Raw genomic sequence first — 12,613 nt, 5'->3', positions numbered from 1 at the left:
GCTGCTGGTGCGGTGCATAGAAAGTGCAAACAGTTTTTTAGGACTTGTCCAGTGCGATGCGTCTGCAACTGAAAGTTGCCCCGTCTGCCCGGTATAAACAAACAGACGAATGGGGAAACCGATCAGCGCTGACAACAAACGCATGCCACGAGCAACAGCAGCAGCAGCCGCAGCAGCAGCAGCAGCAGCAGCAACAATTGCTGCAACAGCCGGCTAAGCCGATACCGATAGCGATACCGATACCGATACCGCAACACCGTATTTGTATTCGTGTCTCAGTATCTGACTTTTTGCTGCTGTCTATCAATGAAAAGAAGAAATTTCGCCATCAACAACGGCAGCAGCAACAGCAGCAGCAGCAGCAGCAACAGCAGCAGCAACAACAATAGCAGCAGCAGCAACATCAATACCTACAGCAATACCTACAACGGCAGCAGCAACGACTACAACAGCAACAACAACAACAACAGCAACAGCTCGCTGCTCGCTGCGCTGCTTGGCTCGTGGTTGTCGTCGCCGTTGCGCATGCGAAGTGTTTCGCTGCGAGAAAGCAGGTGGATGCAGCATTCGGCGCTTAACCACGGCGCGAACCAGACGCGTTTTCAACCACAACGCTTGCCGCCAACCGCTGCAGCAGACACAGCCAATATTCACTAAACTGAAAAAAAAAAAACAACAAGAAATTAAAAAAAAAACACACAAATTGTTATTGAAAAAAAATAAACAACAACAAAAATACGAAAAACAAAACGAAAGCCAACAACAATAAATTTGTATTTGTTTTGGCCAAGTGCAACATTTTTTTTTTTTTTCAAACAAACAAAAAGAAGCAGCAACAACAACACTCCTGTGCTCCTCTGTGTATGTGTGTGTGTGTTTGTGCGTGTGTGTGCCAAAGCGCGCGTATCCTTGTTTTTGTTTTGTTTGTTAAATAATTTCCACACTTTTTTTTTTTCTGTTGACTCTTTTTGTTAGACTTTTTTTTTGTTTGAATTGTGTGTTTCGCGCGCCTGCAACAGTTGTTGATTGTCCGCGTGCTAGTCGAACTGCAACAACAACAGCAACAACAGCAACAATAAGTGCTTCAATTTGAGGCAATTTGCGGCATTGACAACAACAATAAGTGCAACTGCAACTGCCAGCAGCAGCAGCAGCCACAGCAACAACAACAGCAACTGCAACAATAGCAACAGCAGCAACAGCAACAGCAGCAACAGCAACTGCTTTCGAAAGTCGCATCGAGCACATCCTGTTGTTCGGCATTGCATCAAAATTGGAATTGCTCAGCTCTTGGAATTGGTCCAAGGCGTAGGTAAGGGTTGTGCACACACACACACACACACTCAAACACACACTCAAACACACACACACACACACACACACACTTAAACACTTGTTGCTATACAGCTGAGCTTCAGTCAGAAATTTGTAGGCTCAATCAATTTGATTGATGAACTCACTCAGCATTGATCACTTCGTGTCATGCTCTCTTGTCCTTTGAACGTTCGTTTAAGCTGTATCAAAATTGAAGCGCTAAAGTTTCGATGGTTGATTGAAGTTGTCAGAGATTGACGTTGATTGATCAACTGCACCCGCACTCCATTTTAATGCCCACCAAGCATGCAGCTAGTCCTGGTTAGGATAATGTCTTGATACTAGCGTATAGCAATCAATCAGTCATTCAATTCATCAATCTATCAATGAATTTAGCAAACAAGCTAACAATCATTTTTATCAATCATCAATCAATAAGAGGAAACATGTTCTAGCTGAAAAATTATATGTTAGATCGTGATTGACTAGAGATATTTATATGAAAATATAAATTATGGCACACAGGATTTACGGGACTACAGGACTATTGAGTATATAGATTTGATATTGATGTCTTTATAGGCATCAAATGATTGCTTCTTCTTTACCTTTTTGATCTAACTAATTTTCTTAATGCCCTAATTGCTACGTTTAGTTACCAGAATGCTGTAAATCCCATTATATCACGTGCCAAGCTCAAAATGTTTCATAATCATAAGCGAAATATTGTCGAAATCTTTCAAATCAACAGAATAATATATGGGATCTTATCTATAATGCGATTTGAATACATATTTATGTAACTTTTTAAAAGCGAAAATTCACAACGGCTTTTAATTCTTTTTTTCTTCTTCTTCCCATATATAAACGTACATATATGTATATGTATCAGTCTCATATCGTTATATATCATTTGAATGCCCAAAGGTTTTGATAACCCAACTGATTTCTTAACAATGATATATATTTTTTTAATGCCTATGTATAATTTCAAGGACTTTAGAATATATGGTTTTTCATAAATGCCGTATTTATAAAGAATAAATTTCAGTTAGTTCAGATACAAGATAGTCCTACATAACAAGTTGTTTCCAAAACTATTTACGCTTAAATTTAGAACAGTTTGATCTTAAATCATGATTTGTTTTATAGATAATGTTAGAATGTAGTGTATATATACTATATGAATATATGCTATATCATATATACTTAGGAATTATATATATGTTGTTCTCCAAAATTGTACTTAAGGCATCTAACAACAGTTCAATTTAGATCTTATAGCTCATGATATGCTAGCATCCAAAATATTTTGCTTATATACATGCATATAAAATGCACTGAATGATTTCGAGACATCAGAAATACATAGATAAAAGATAATAATCATATATTGCCTGAGATAGAGCCATAAGAGATAACAAATTTTGAGATTGAAGAGAATTTCGCTGTTGGTGAAACATTGAATGATATACATGATAGCTATGTGATATGAGTATGATATATGATCAGGGTACTTAGTGGTTTATCCAAAAAAAAGATCTCTCTCTAAGCCAAGTTGATTATTTCATTGGATGCTATATGGTTATGTTTATCTCTATGGCCCTAGACTCACTCTCTCTCTCTCTCTCTCTCCCACTCTCTCTGTCGCCCTCTCTCTCTCTCTCTCTGCTCCTCCCTCTTTCTCTTTCACTTGGACAGCCTGCCACTTATTTCTGGTCTACTGAAAGTAGCCTGTCTTCAGTCTGCAGTCTGCAGTCTTCAGTCTTCCGTCTCCCATCTTCAATCTTCAGTCCTCACTCTAGACTCTTCAGTTTCGAGTTTTGCAGTTTGTCCGTCTTGAGTTTTCTAATTGCTCGACTCGTATTTGTCTTGGGCCTGTTGACGTTGACCCACTTGGCTGATGGAACACATTATTAACACATTTCACCTCCAGCAAGCCACCTGACCAGGTGAATAAGTTGTCATTAAAACGAAAGACAAAAACAAAAACAAAAAAAAATTATGTAGTAGAAGAAGAAGAGCTGCGGCTGCTGATGCTTCTTCTTGTGTCTCAGCTTGCAGCCTGTCGCTGTCACTTGTCGCTGTTTAATGTATTTTGATTGTTGTCTTTTTGTCTTTTTTGTTTTTCAATTCGTTTGCCCAATGCACAATTGAAAGGGCGTGGCAGCTGGGCAGCTGGGCAATTGGTCACTGAGTAGCTGTTGTCAGTGAGAGTGGGAGATGGGGGAGGGCGTGGCGTAGTCGGTGGAGAAATCGATGTGAATCGCTGAATAAATGTCAAATCAATCAAACGAATCAGTCAATCAAACAGTCAATCAGTCAATCAAACAGTCAATCAGTCAATCAGTCAAGCGGCGGCATTTCCAGCAATAAATTGATAATTAACAGACAAAGCCTCAGCTGAAAGCGAAAATGCCAATAATCAAATAATGATGCTAGCAACAACAACAACAGCAACACCAATACACACACACACACCGACAGCAGCAACATACACCCAAGAGCAACATGTGAAAAGCAAGCAAGTAAACACTTTCTAGTGTTTCAGCAACTGTTGCCGCTGTGTCTGCTGCTGCTGCTGTTGCTGCTGCTGCTGTTGCTGCTTCTATATTTCTAACTGCTTGTCACATTTCATTTCATTTCATTTGCTTTCCAACAACAATATATTGCAGGCAGCGACAGCGACAACAGCCAAGAGCGCGCACATGACAGCTAAACTAACGTATTAATTGCAATTTGATGCACATTAACAACAAACAACGACAACAACAACAACAACAACAACAACAACAACAGGCAACAACAATAATAAACAACAATAATAAACAACGTGCCAGCTAGCAACAACATGCAGCAACAACAGCAACACTCACAGCAGCAACAGCAGCAGCAGCAGCAGCCAAATAACTTAATGCAACAACAACAGCAACAGCTAAAGCAACAACAACAACAACAACAACAAATGCGCTGCCATAGCTGTCGACAACGTCTGGGGATCAAAAAGATTTGGCTGCCGCTTATCATCTTCCTTTCACTGCAGGTGAGCAACAACAACAACAATAACGAACGAACAACAACAGCAATAACAACAACAATAACGAACAACAACAACATAAGCTTCTTTTCAACTGCTAAACACATAAGCACACATGCACACACACACACACACACACACATCATTTAAATCTATTAAAACCAAATAACAACAACAACAGCAACAACAATTTGCAATTTCGATAATTATCGATCAGCGGCATCTGTGTGTAAAGTGAAAGAGATTCGCAACTTAACAGGCTTCAAACTAGCTGCAAAGATCTAAAGATAGCCAAGGCAGAAGACGAGCTTACGACCTATCTATGATCTAGTAATCCGATTGGGATTTAGATAAAATGCCTAGCTCTACCAACAGACAATCGAGCTAATGGATCGATATAGTAGGCAGTTATTACGGGGATGTAGACAGCATTGTGAGCTTAGAAAACATAGATATGTTGATCAATAATATATACATATATAGATCATACTTGACATTGCCTTCAATTGATCCGCTTTTTACACCTCAGAGAAAACTACTCTATTGTTATATTAAATTATAGATATTAGATAGATAAATATTAGATATTATAAGTATTAATTCTACTATTGCAATTTCTATGGTAGCAGAAATGTCTACGACATTACCTCTAAGAGAGAGAGAGAGAGAGAGAGATAGAGAGAGAGAGAGAGAGAGAGAGAGAGAGAGAGAGAGAGAGAGAGAGAGACTATGATTACAATAGATCTTGCTAGCTAAGAGATAAGAGGCTTAAGATATATATCAGCTGCATTTTAGAACCATTTAGATAACAATTTGAAAAAAGGACTTATCTATTTATTTATAAAAATAATATTTTTTTTTATTATATGTTCTATAAATACAAAAAAGTTATTGGTCCCACAAATACTTCCATATATGTATGTCTATATACATACATATATATACATACATACATATGTATATATATATATATGTATATATATATATATATATATATATATATATATATATATATATATATATATATATATATATATATATATATATATATACATATATATATATATATATATATATATATATATATATATACATAGTCCAACTTATCTTGCTGTGAAAATTAAGCTATAGATGATAAGTTCTCCATGATACCAAAATGAAACGATATGTCTATATAAGATGACAATAATTCGTTTTCTTCGTTTTAGTTCAGTTTTCTTTACACTCCCCATTTATCTTGTCTATTTCACCATTTGCTTCCTCACTTCCCATTTTTCACTTCTTATTAGCTTTATTTCTAGCTCTTTGTCTAGTTCCTCAGTTCTTTGTTTTTTGAACTCGCAATTTCGTACCTTTGCTCTCTCTTTCACATTACTCATTTCCAATTTGCTGTTCGTCGCTCCCTATCATTAGTGTTTCATTATTTATTTGCCCTAATAGTTTCTCATTCCTTGGCTTCCTTTCTGACTTATAATTCCTAATCGTTCCTAAGTGTATGCTGCTTCTCGTCATTGCATTCCCTTCTCGTCTCGCACATTTTTCCACATTCCTCTTTCTTAGTTCCTCATTCATAATTCATAATTCGTAGTTCTCAGTTTCTCGTTTCTTATTCTTTGTTTCGTATTCCTAGTTCGACAATCCACTTGCCTCATTTCCCATTTCCCGTTTCTCATTCTCTCATTCCTCATTCATTATTCCTAGCGCACACAGTTTCCGTTCTCCCACCTTCAGTTGTTCCACTTCCCGTTCCTTCTTTCCCCTTCTTCCATTGCTCGTTTCCCATATTCCAGTCTCCCACATCGCCCTGACCATTGACCATTCCTCATTCCCTGTTCCTCATTCCCCCACTCCGTTTTCTCCGCACCACATCTCCAAATTTAACATTCCCTGTGTTTCATTCCGCTCATTCCGCGCTGCCTATGACACAATTGTGGCATGGACTCCAAGCAGATTTCCCTTTCCTTTGGCACGACTGCTGCCACAACAACAACACCAACAAAGGAAAACTCTTCCTTTTCGTTTCGATTTTTGTTTTTCTTCTTCCCCAATTTTCATTTTCATTTTCCCAGCCTCGTTGCGTTCAACTTTGAACCATCGGCCAGATCTTGTCCAGGTTTTTGTCTGCTGCCAAAAAAAAAAAGAAGACAAAAGATTTTCGCATACTCTGGACAGAGCGAAGCTGCTCCGGCTGCTCCGACTGCGACTTTTTCACATTTACTTTCTCTCGCTCTGCCAGACTGCGATTCGAACCCGGAGCCAGACAGCAAAACTCGACATTTTAGCATTGGTCGAGGTCAAGATTAACAACAACAGCCGGTATTGGCACTGGCTCTGGCACTGGCTCTGGCACTGGCTCTGGCTTTGGTTCCGTCTTCAGCTCCGGCTGCCGCATCATTAGCTGTCGCATTAGCAGCAGCAGCAGCAGCAGCTGCTCACGACTTTGTTGTTGTTGTTGTTGTTGTCGTTGGGCATTTTGCGCATTGCCCGTCGCCAAAATGGAAAACTTGGCACACATTTCTATTAACGCAGGCGCTAGCAGCTCCCCCCCTCCCCTCAACCCCTTTTCACATACATCCCCGCCTGCCTCTGCCTCTGGCTCTGCGCATCGTTCTAGCGCATTGCGGAACCGGCTCACGCGCATCTCACAATCTGTAAAAGCGAAATGTTAGTCACGCCCCGCTCCGACTCGCCCCTTGGTACACCCAGCACTGGTCTTCCACTTTGTTATTCATAGCCATCGCCCATGGAGTGCTCCAAATCACGTTCAAGCCGCGGACTTGGCATGCAAAAATCTTCTTTTTTTTTGGGTTTTTTTTTTTTATATTTTTAGAATTTGTTTTGGGAACTCGTTTGCCAATTTATCTCAGTGTACGAGTGTGTGTGTGTGTGTGTGTCGTCTGCCGCATGGGCATCATCACTTTCTACCTTAAACAGGATTGGCACAGGATGCCACGTCGCGCTGATTATGTGACATCCCCATTGGAAGCTGTTCGCTGCTGCGGCTGCGGCGACTGCGACTGCGGCGACTGCGACTGCGGCGGCGACTGCAGCCGGGTGAAAGTTGTTTTGGGCCCGCGGCACAGTTTGGACCAAAGAAAATGCTTGGGTCTGGGCTGGCAGCTGGCCACATAGACTGTCTCGTCTGCCACCTGTCTATCTATCTCTATCCCTCTCTTGCTCTCTCTTTCTCCATCTCTGAATGCCTCTGCATTAATTCACTTCACTATCTGATAGAGCGACAAAATAATGTACGAAATTTTATCTTCCATTTGGAAAATTCTAGAAAAAAACTAGGGGAAATTTTGAAAACTTTATTTTATTTATTTATTTATTTTTTTGTTTTTATACCCTGAACCCATTGTTTTTTTTTTTTTTTTTTCGAAGAGTCTCACATTTTAAATTTATTTACAAAGCTAGCTTAAATTTAGAAAATTTTAAATAAATTTAGAGTTAAGGAAAAGGTTTTTTTTATTATATTTGATTAATTGCATACAAAATTGAGTAAAAACTTTAGAGTATTTTAGATTTAAATTTGAGAAATTTATATTATATTTTGAAAGTGATTTTCATGAAATTTTTAGTTTTTGAGGAGCTTTAATTTTAATACTCTCAAAAAAAGAACACTTAAAAAAAATCTCTAAATAAAAGTCTAAGAATTAAACAAAAATTTTCTGAATGAATATAAAAAATCTAAAATTCAGAAAATTCTAAAAAATTAATTTTTTTAATTCTAAAAATTTATAATACTGTTGTTTTAAATGTTTATAAAAGAAAAATAAAATTTAGAAAATTTTAAATGGGTTCAGGGTATAAAACAAAAATAAATTGACACAATTTAAAAAAATACATAAATTTAGAAAGTTCTAACAAAATTGTAAAGCCACTTTCGATTTGATATAATTTTTTTTTAACTCTGCAAGTGTACGAATTTAATTGGCAAATCTTAAAATATTCATTATATGTCTTTATAAAGTACATATCGCTCTTAAAATGGCTTGAGAAGTTTTCGAATTTAGAGGCACATCTATAAAAAATAGAGACACAACTATAAAAATCTAAGTAAAGCCAGTGGAATCTAAATAGAAAACCAATTCGTCTGAAATTACCCATTCAAAATTTGCCTAAAAATCTTAAAGCTAGTTTAAACAAACGCCGATGTTTCCTATCATTCATCTCATCCAAGATTTGCCTTAATCCCCAAGTTCAGTTGCTTAAGCTCGAATCGACATGGCTTTCAATAGATTTGCCGGCCTCAGCTCTCAGTCTGGGGCCATCATTAGTGTGAATTGCGGTGCAATAATCTGAATAATATCGCTGCAATAATGCCCTATATACTGAATGGACTCCCCAGCAGAGTCTCCGACTGATCCGCGCTGAGTAATTAACGGCACTCGAGCCGAATCGGCGAGACCCAGATGGCTTACGTGCTGTGCTTTGTGCTAAGGTATTTGAAAATTGCGAGCTCGGCTCATCCGGTTCCCGTTTTCTAGCCTTGACATCGTTTTTGGCCAAGACGGATTTGCCGGGCCAATTGGGTCGCTGGAGATGGCTAAATAAGAAGAAAGAAGAGGAACAACAACAACAGCAACAACAGCAACAAAAAAAAGTGAAATTTGTTACACTTGGCGAAGTTTTCTTTTGTTGCTCGCTGTTGTTGTTGCTGTTGTTGTTGTTGTTGTTGGCTTTCCTTATGCAATTGAATCGCTAGTCGCATCCGCCATTCGCCAAACAACAGTTGCCAATTGGCAATTGGCATGCGACATGTGACTCTGCTCCCATTGTACTTGCTTGAAATTCTTGTCGAGACTCTCAGTGGCTATGTCTATGTGTATCTATGTGTGTGTGTGTGTGTGTGTGTGTGTGTTTGTGTGGCAGCTCATTAAAGCAAGCAAGCAACATTGTTGCTTCTTTTTCCAACTACCACTACGACTGCTCCTCTTCTTCTTCTTCTTGTGCTCTTGTGACCCATTTTCGTTTGTTTGTTTTTGCACAGCTCGCCTTGATACACGCGGATGAGGTCGAGGTGGTGAAGGCGATCGCTGGCGGCGGCGGCAACGATGAGGGCCTTGGCCTGAACGAGCAAGACAATGAGGTGGATCAAATGGCACTCGAATCGGAACAGGAATTGCAGCAGCAACAGCAGCAGCAGCAACAGCAACAACAGCAACAGCAACAACAGCAGCAGCAGCAACAGCAACAACTCCAGCAGCAGCAGCAGCAACAACTCCAGCAACAGCAATCCGTTTCCATGCCCAAGGTGCAGGTGCATTACCCCCACAATGGCCTGCCACAGGCGCCACCCGGACTCAGCCTGAGCCTCGGCCTGGGCCCGGCCCGCAGTAAGTTGTTGCCCGCACTCCCATTTGGCTGTAGCGTAAATCCACTTTCGTTCCGTAGGCAACAATCATCAGAACATCCCGATGAGCTTTGGCCAGCCCTTCGGACCGCCACCGCCGCCCGGCGCCCAGTTCTATAAGGGACCACCGCCGCCGGCGCCGCAGCGACCGCTGGCCCTGCCCCCCTCGCAGCAGCAGCAGGTGCAACAGGTGCAGGTGCAGCAGGTGCCATCGCTGGCCGATCTGAGCGTGGGCGCCTCCAGCAACAACGAGATCTGGTCATCGCCCGTCCAGGACATGCCCAAGATCGTCTCGCTGGACGTGAAGTGCGAGAAGAACGGCATGAAGGTGTTTGTCCAATTCGACAAGCCCTTCAATGGCATCGTCTTCTCCAAGGGCCACTACAGCAACATCAACTGCGTCCATCTGCCCTCCGGTCTGGGCCGCAGCTCGGCCAGCTTCGACATTGGACTGCACGAGTGCGGCACCGCCGGCAACACGGACAACTACAATCAGGGCTACGGTCACGATGCCGCCGGCAGCGCCGGTGCCGGCACCTACTTCGAGAACATCATTGTCATCCAGTACGATCCGCAGGTGCAGGAGGTGTGGGATCAGGCGCGCAAGCTGCGCTGCACCTGGCACGATCAGTACGAGAAGAGCGTCACCTTCCGACCCTTCCCGGTGGACATGCTGGATGTGGTGCGTGCCGATTTCGCTGGCGACAATGTCGGCTGCTGGATGCAAATCCAGGTGGGCAAGGGCCCCTGGGCGTCCGAAGTGTCCGGTCTGGTGAAAATCGGACAAACGATGACCATGGTGTTGGCCATCAAGGACGACGACTCCAAGTTCGATATGCTGGTGCGCAACTGTGTGGCCCACGATGGCAAGCGGGCGCCCATCCAGCTGGTGGATCAGCGCGGCTGTGTCACCCGTCCCAAGCTGATGTCGCGCTTCACCAAGATCAAGAACTTCGGCGCCTCCGCCTCGGTGCTGTCGTACGCCCACTTCCAGGCCTTCAAGTTTCCCGATTCGATGGAGGTGCACTTCCAGTGCACCATACAGATCTGTCGCTACCATTGCCCGGACCAGTGCAGTGCCGAGACCAATCTCCAGGACGTTCACCATCTGCAGGTGGGGCCCGAGTCCCAGTACGGCCCGCCGCCCCAGCTCCATGGCGATGCGTATCATGTGGCCAGCGCGATCGGCAAGCGGCGGGATGAGCGACGCGTCCAGCGGCGTGCTCGCGCCGTGGCCGACTCCACGGAGCAAGTGGGTCTCAATCGCATCATCAAGGTGGTGTCCTCCGGCGACCTGACCTTTGCCATTGACGAACAGGCGGCTGCCGGTGCCGGCAGCAACAGCAGCACCGCCCTGCCCCAGACGATGGTATTTCCGCTGCGCGAGGAGGGGCTCATATGCATGACTACGCCGGGCTTTGCCATAACGCTGATCGTGCTGCTGGGCATACTGGTGACATCGTGCCTAATCTCCGCCGTGCTGTACGTCCGACTGCGACCCTTCTCCAGCTTCGCGGCCAAGGAGTGCGCCGTCGCCTTCACGAATCCCCAGCTCGCCGCCGGCCCACTGCCCGTCATCCATCTGCCAACGCCGCCCGAGGCGCTGGCGGGCACGCTCTCCAAGAAGCGATCGCTATCATGAGCGCAACGCGTCCCATTCACAGACACGCCCACGTAATACCCCAAAAGCATTTCAGATTGCACTAGTTTAGGCCATGGAATTAGCTAATTGTCTAATAATTACATAATGCCTCTGCCCAGTTGTCTCTCTCTCTCTCTATCTCTCTCTCTCTCTATCTGTCTCACTCTCTATCTGTTTCTACAACTTGCTTAGGCTTTCTACCTCCCTCCCTCCCTTTCTCTCTCTCTCTCACTCTCTGTTGGTGGTCGGTCAATTGAAAAAGAAAAAAAAAACAAAAAATCAGATTTAACACAATTTAAAATATATGCTCTAGTTTAAGCCTAGGTTCTATTTTAAATCGGTGCTAAGCCAATGCTCACAGTTCAAATATTTATGCCCAATCTGGCAACGCTCTCTCTCTCCCTTCCTCACTCTCTCTGTCTCTCTCTCTCTCTCTCTCTCTCTCTCTCTCTCTCTCTCTCTCTCTCTCTCTCTCTCTCTCTCTCTCTCTCTCTCTCTTGCTGTACTGTCTGAGCTTGTTTCGTTTACAGTTAACAGTAGCTGTTAAGCGCGCTGTTAACTTTAACATTAGCATACTCTCTCTAGGACTATTCTTAACATTTATGCTTACAATATGCTTATACCTATATATACACACACACACACACACGTAGGCACGTACACACGTGCATGTGTGTGTGTGTGTGTATTTCAATTAGTCACTAAATATTTTAAGTGCTTTAAACTTAGTCTAAGCTCCGAACTTGATTCGATTTTTTGACTCCATAGATCCATCGATCCGTCGATCCTTCGAACCTTGATTGCATCTTGTTAATTTAAAATATATTTATATTTATATACTTATTTATTGAATTATTTATTGAATTTATTTATTGATTTATCTATGGATTTATCGTACCATCTAGTTGTCACCCACATCCAACATTCAATTTGTTTACGATGAGTATTTTTTTTTTTTTTTTTTTTTTTTTGTTTACTTTTACTTTAATTGTAGAGAAGGAAACTAAGCTAACAGAAATGTTCAGTAAATCATCAATAACAAAACAAAACAAAAAAAATGATAATAAAAACAAATATATATATTACAAATCTAATCGAATTCCTTAGATGAATAACACAAATGCCCGAGTGTACGAGCACTTACCTAACCTTCATATCAATTCATATCTATTTACTTACTTACGACATGTACGAATTACAAATACAGCTTTGCATCTATATACGAGCAAGACCAATAAACGACAATTATAAAAAAAAAAAAAAA

General features: G+C 41.9%; 1 protein-coding gene across 2 annotated transcripts; it reads left to right on the top strand.

Moving 5' to 3' along the window:
• Positions 1–12,613, top strand: dy (transmembrane protein dusky). 2 transcript variants are annotated; one of them, XM_089263984.1, is made up of 5 exons: positions 1–861; positions 1,020–1,312; positions 3,990–4,357; positions 9,345–9,690; positions 9,749–12,613. In XM_089263984.1, exons 3-5 carry the CDS (start codon positions 4,166–4,168, stop codon positions 11,347–11,349), a joined length of 2,139 nt encoding a protein of 712 aa, XP_089120110.1. In that variant the 5' UTR covers positions 1–861; positions 1,020–1,312; positions 3,990–4,165; the 3' UTR covers positions 11,350–12,613. The 2 variants fall into 2 exon arrangements, with proteins under 2 accessions (XP_089120110.1, XP_089120108.1); XM_089263982.1 differs by having other exon boundaries at positions 1–1,312.

The sequence above is a fragment of the Drosophila navojoa genome, chromosome X (assembly GCF_054131105.1).
Source record: "Drosophila navojoa isolate 15081-1374.11 chromosome X, UAZ_NAV_1.0, whole genome shotgun sequence".
In the NCBI taxonomy this organism is placed as follows: Eukaryota; Metazoa; Arthropoda; class Insecta; order Diptera; family Drosophilidae; genus Drosophila; species Drosophila navojoa.
The sequence above is the reverse complement of the archived record's forward strand: the minus strand, read 5'-3'. Positions and strand labels throughout refer to the sequence as shown.

Excerpts from the sequence above, each read along its gene's own strand:
- dy (XM_089263984.1), top strand. The coding sequence starts at position 4,166 with ATGCAGCAACAACAGCAACACTCACAGCAGCAACAGCAGCAGCAGCAG. Across the intron at positions 4,358-9,344 it reads TCATCTTCCTTTCACTGCAG|CTCGCCTTGATACACGCGGA; the intron begins GTGAGCAACAAC and ends GTTTTTGCACAG. Across the intron at positions 9,691-9,748 it reads CGGCCTGGGCCCGGCCCGCA|GCAACAATCATCAGAACATC; the intron begins GTAAGTTGTTGC and ends TTCGTTCCGTAG.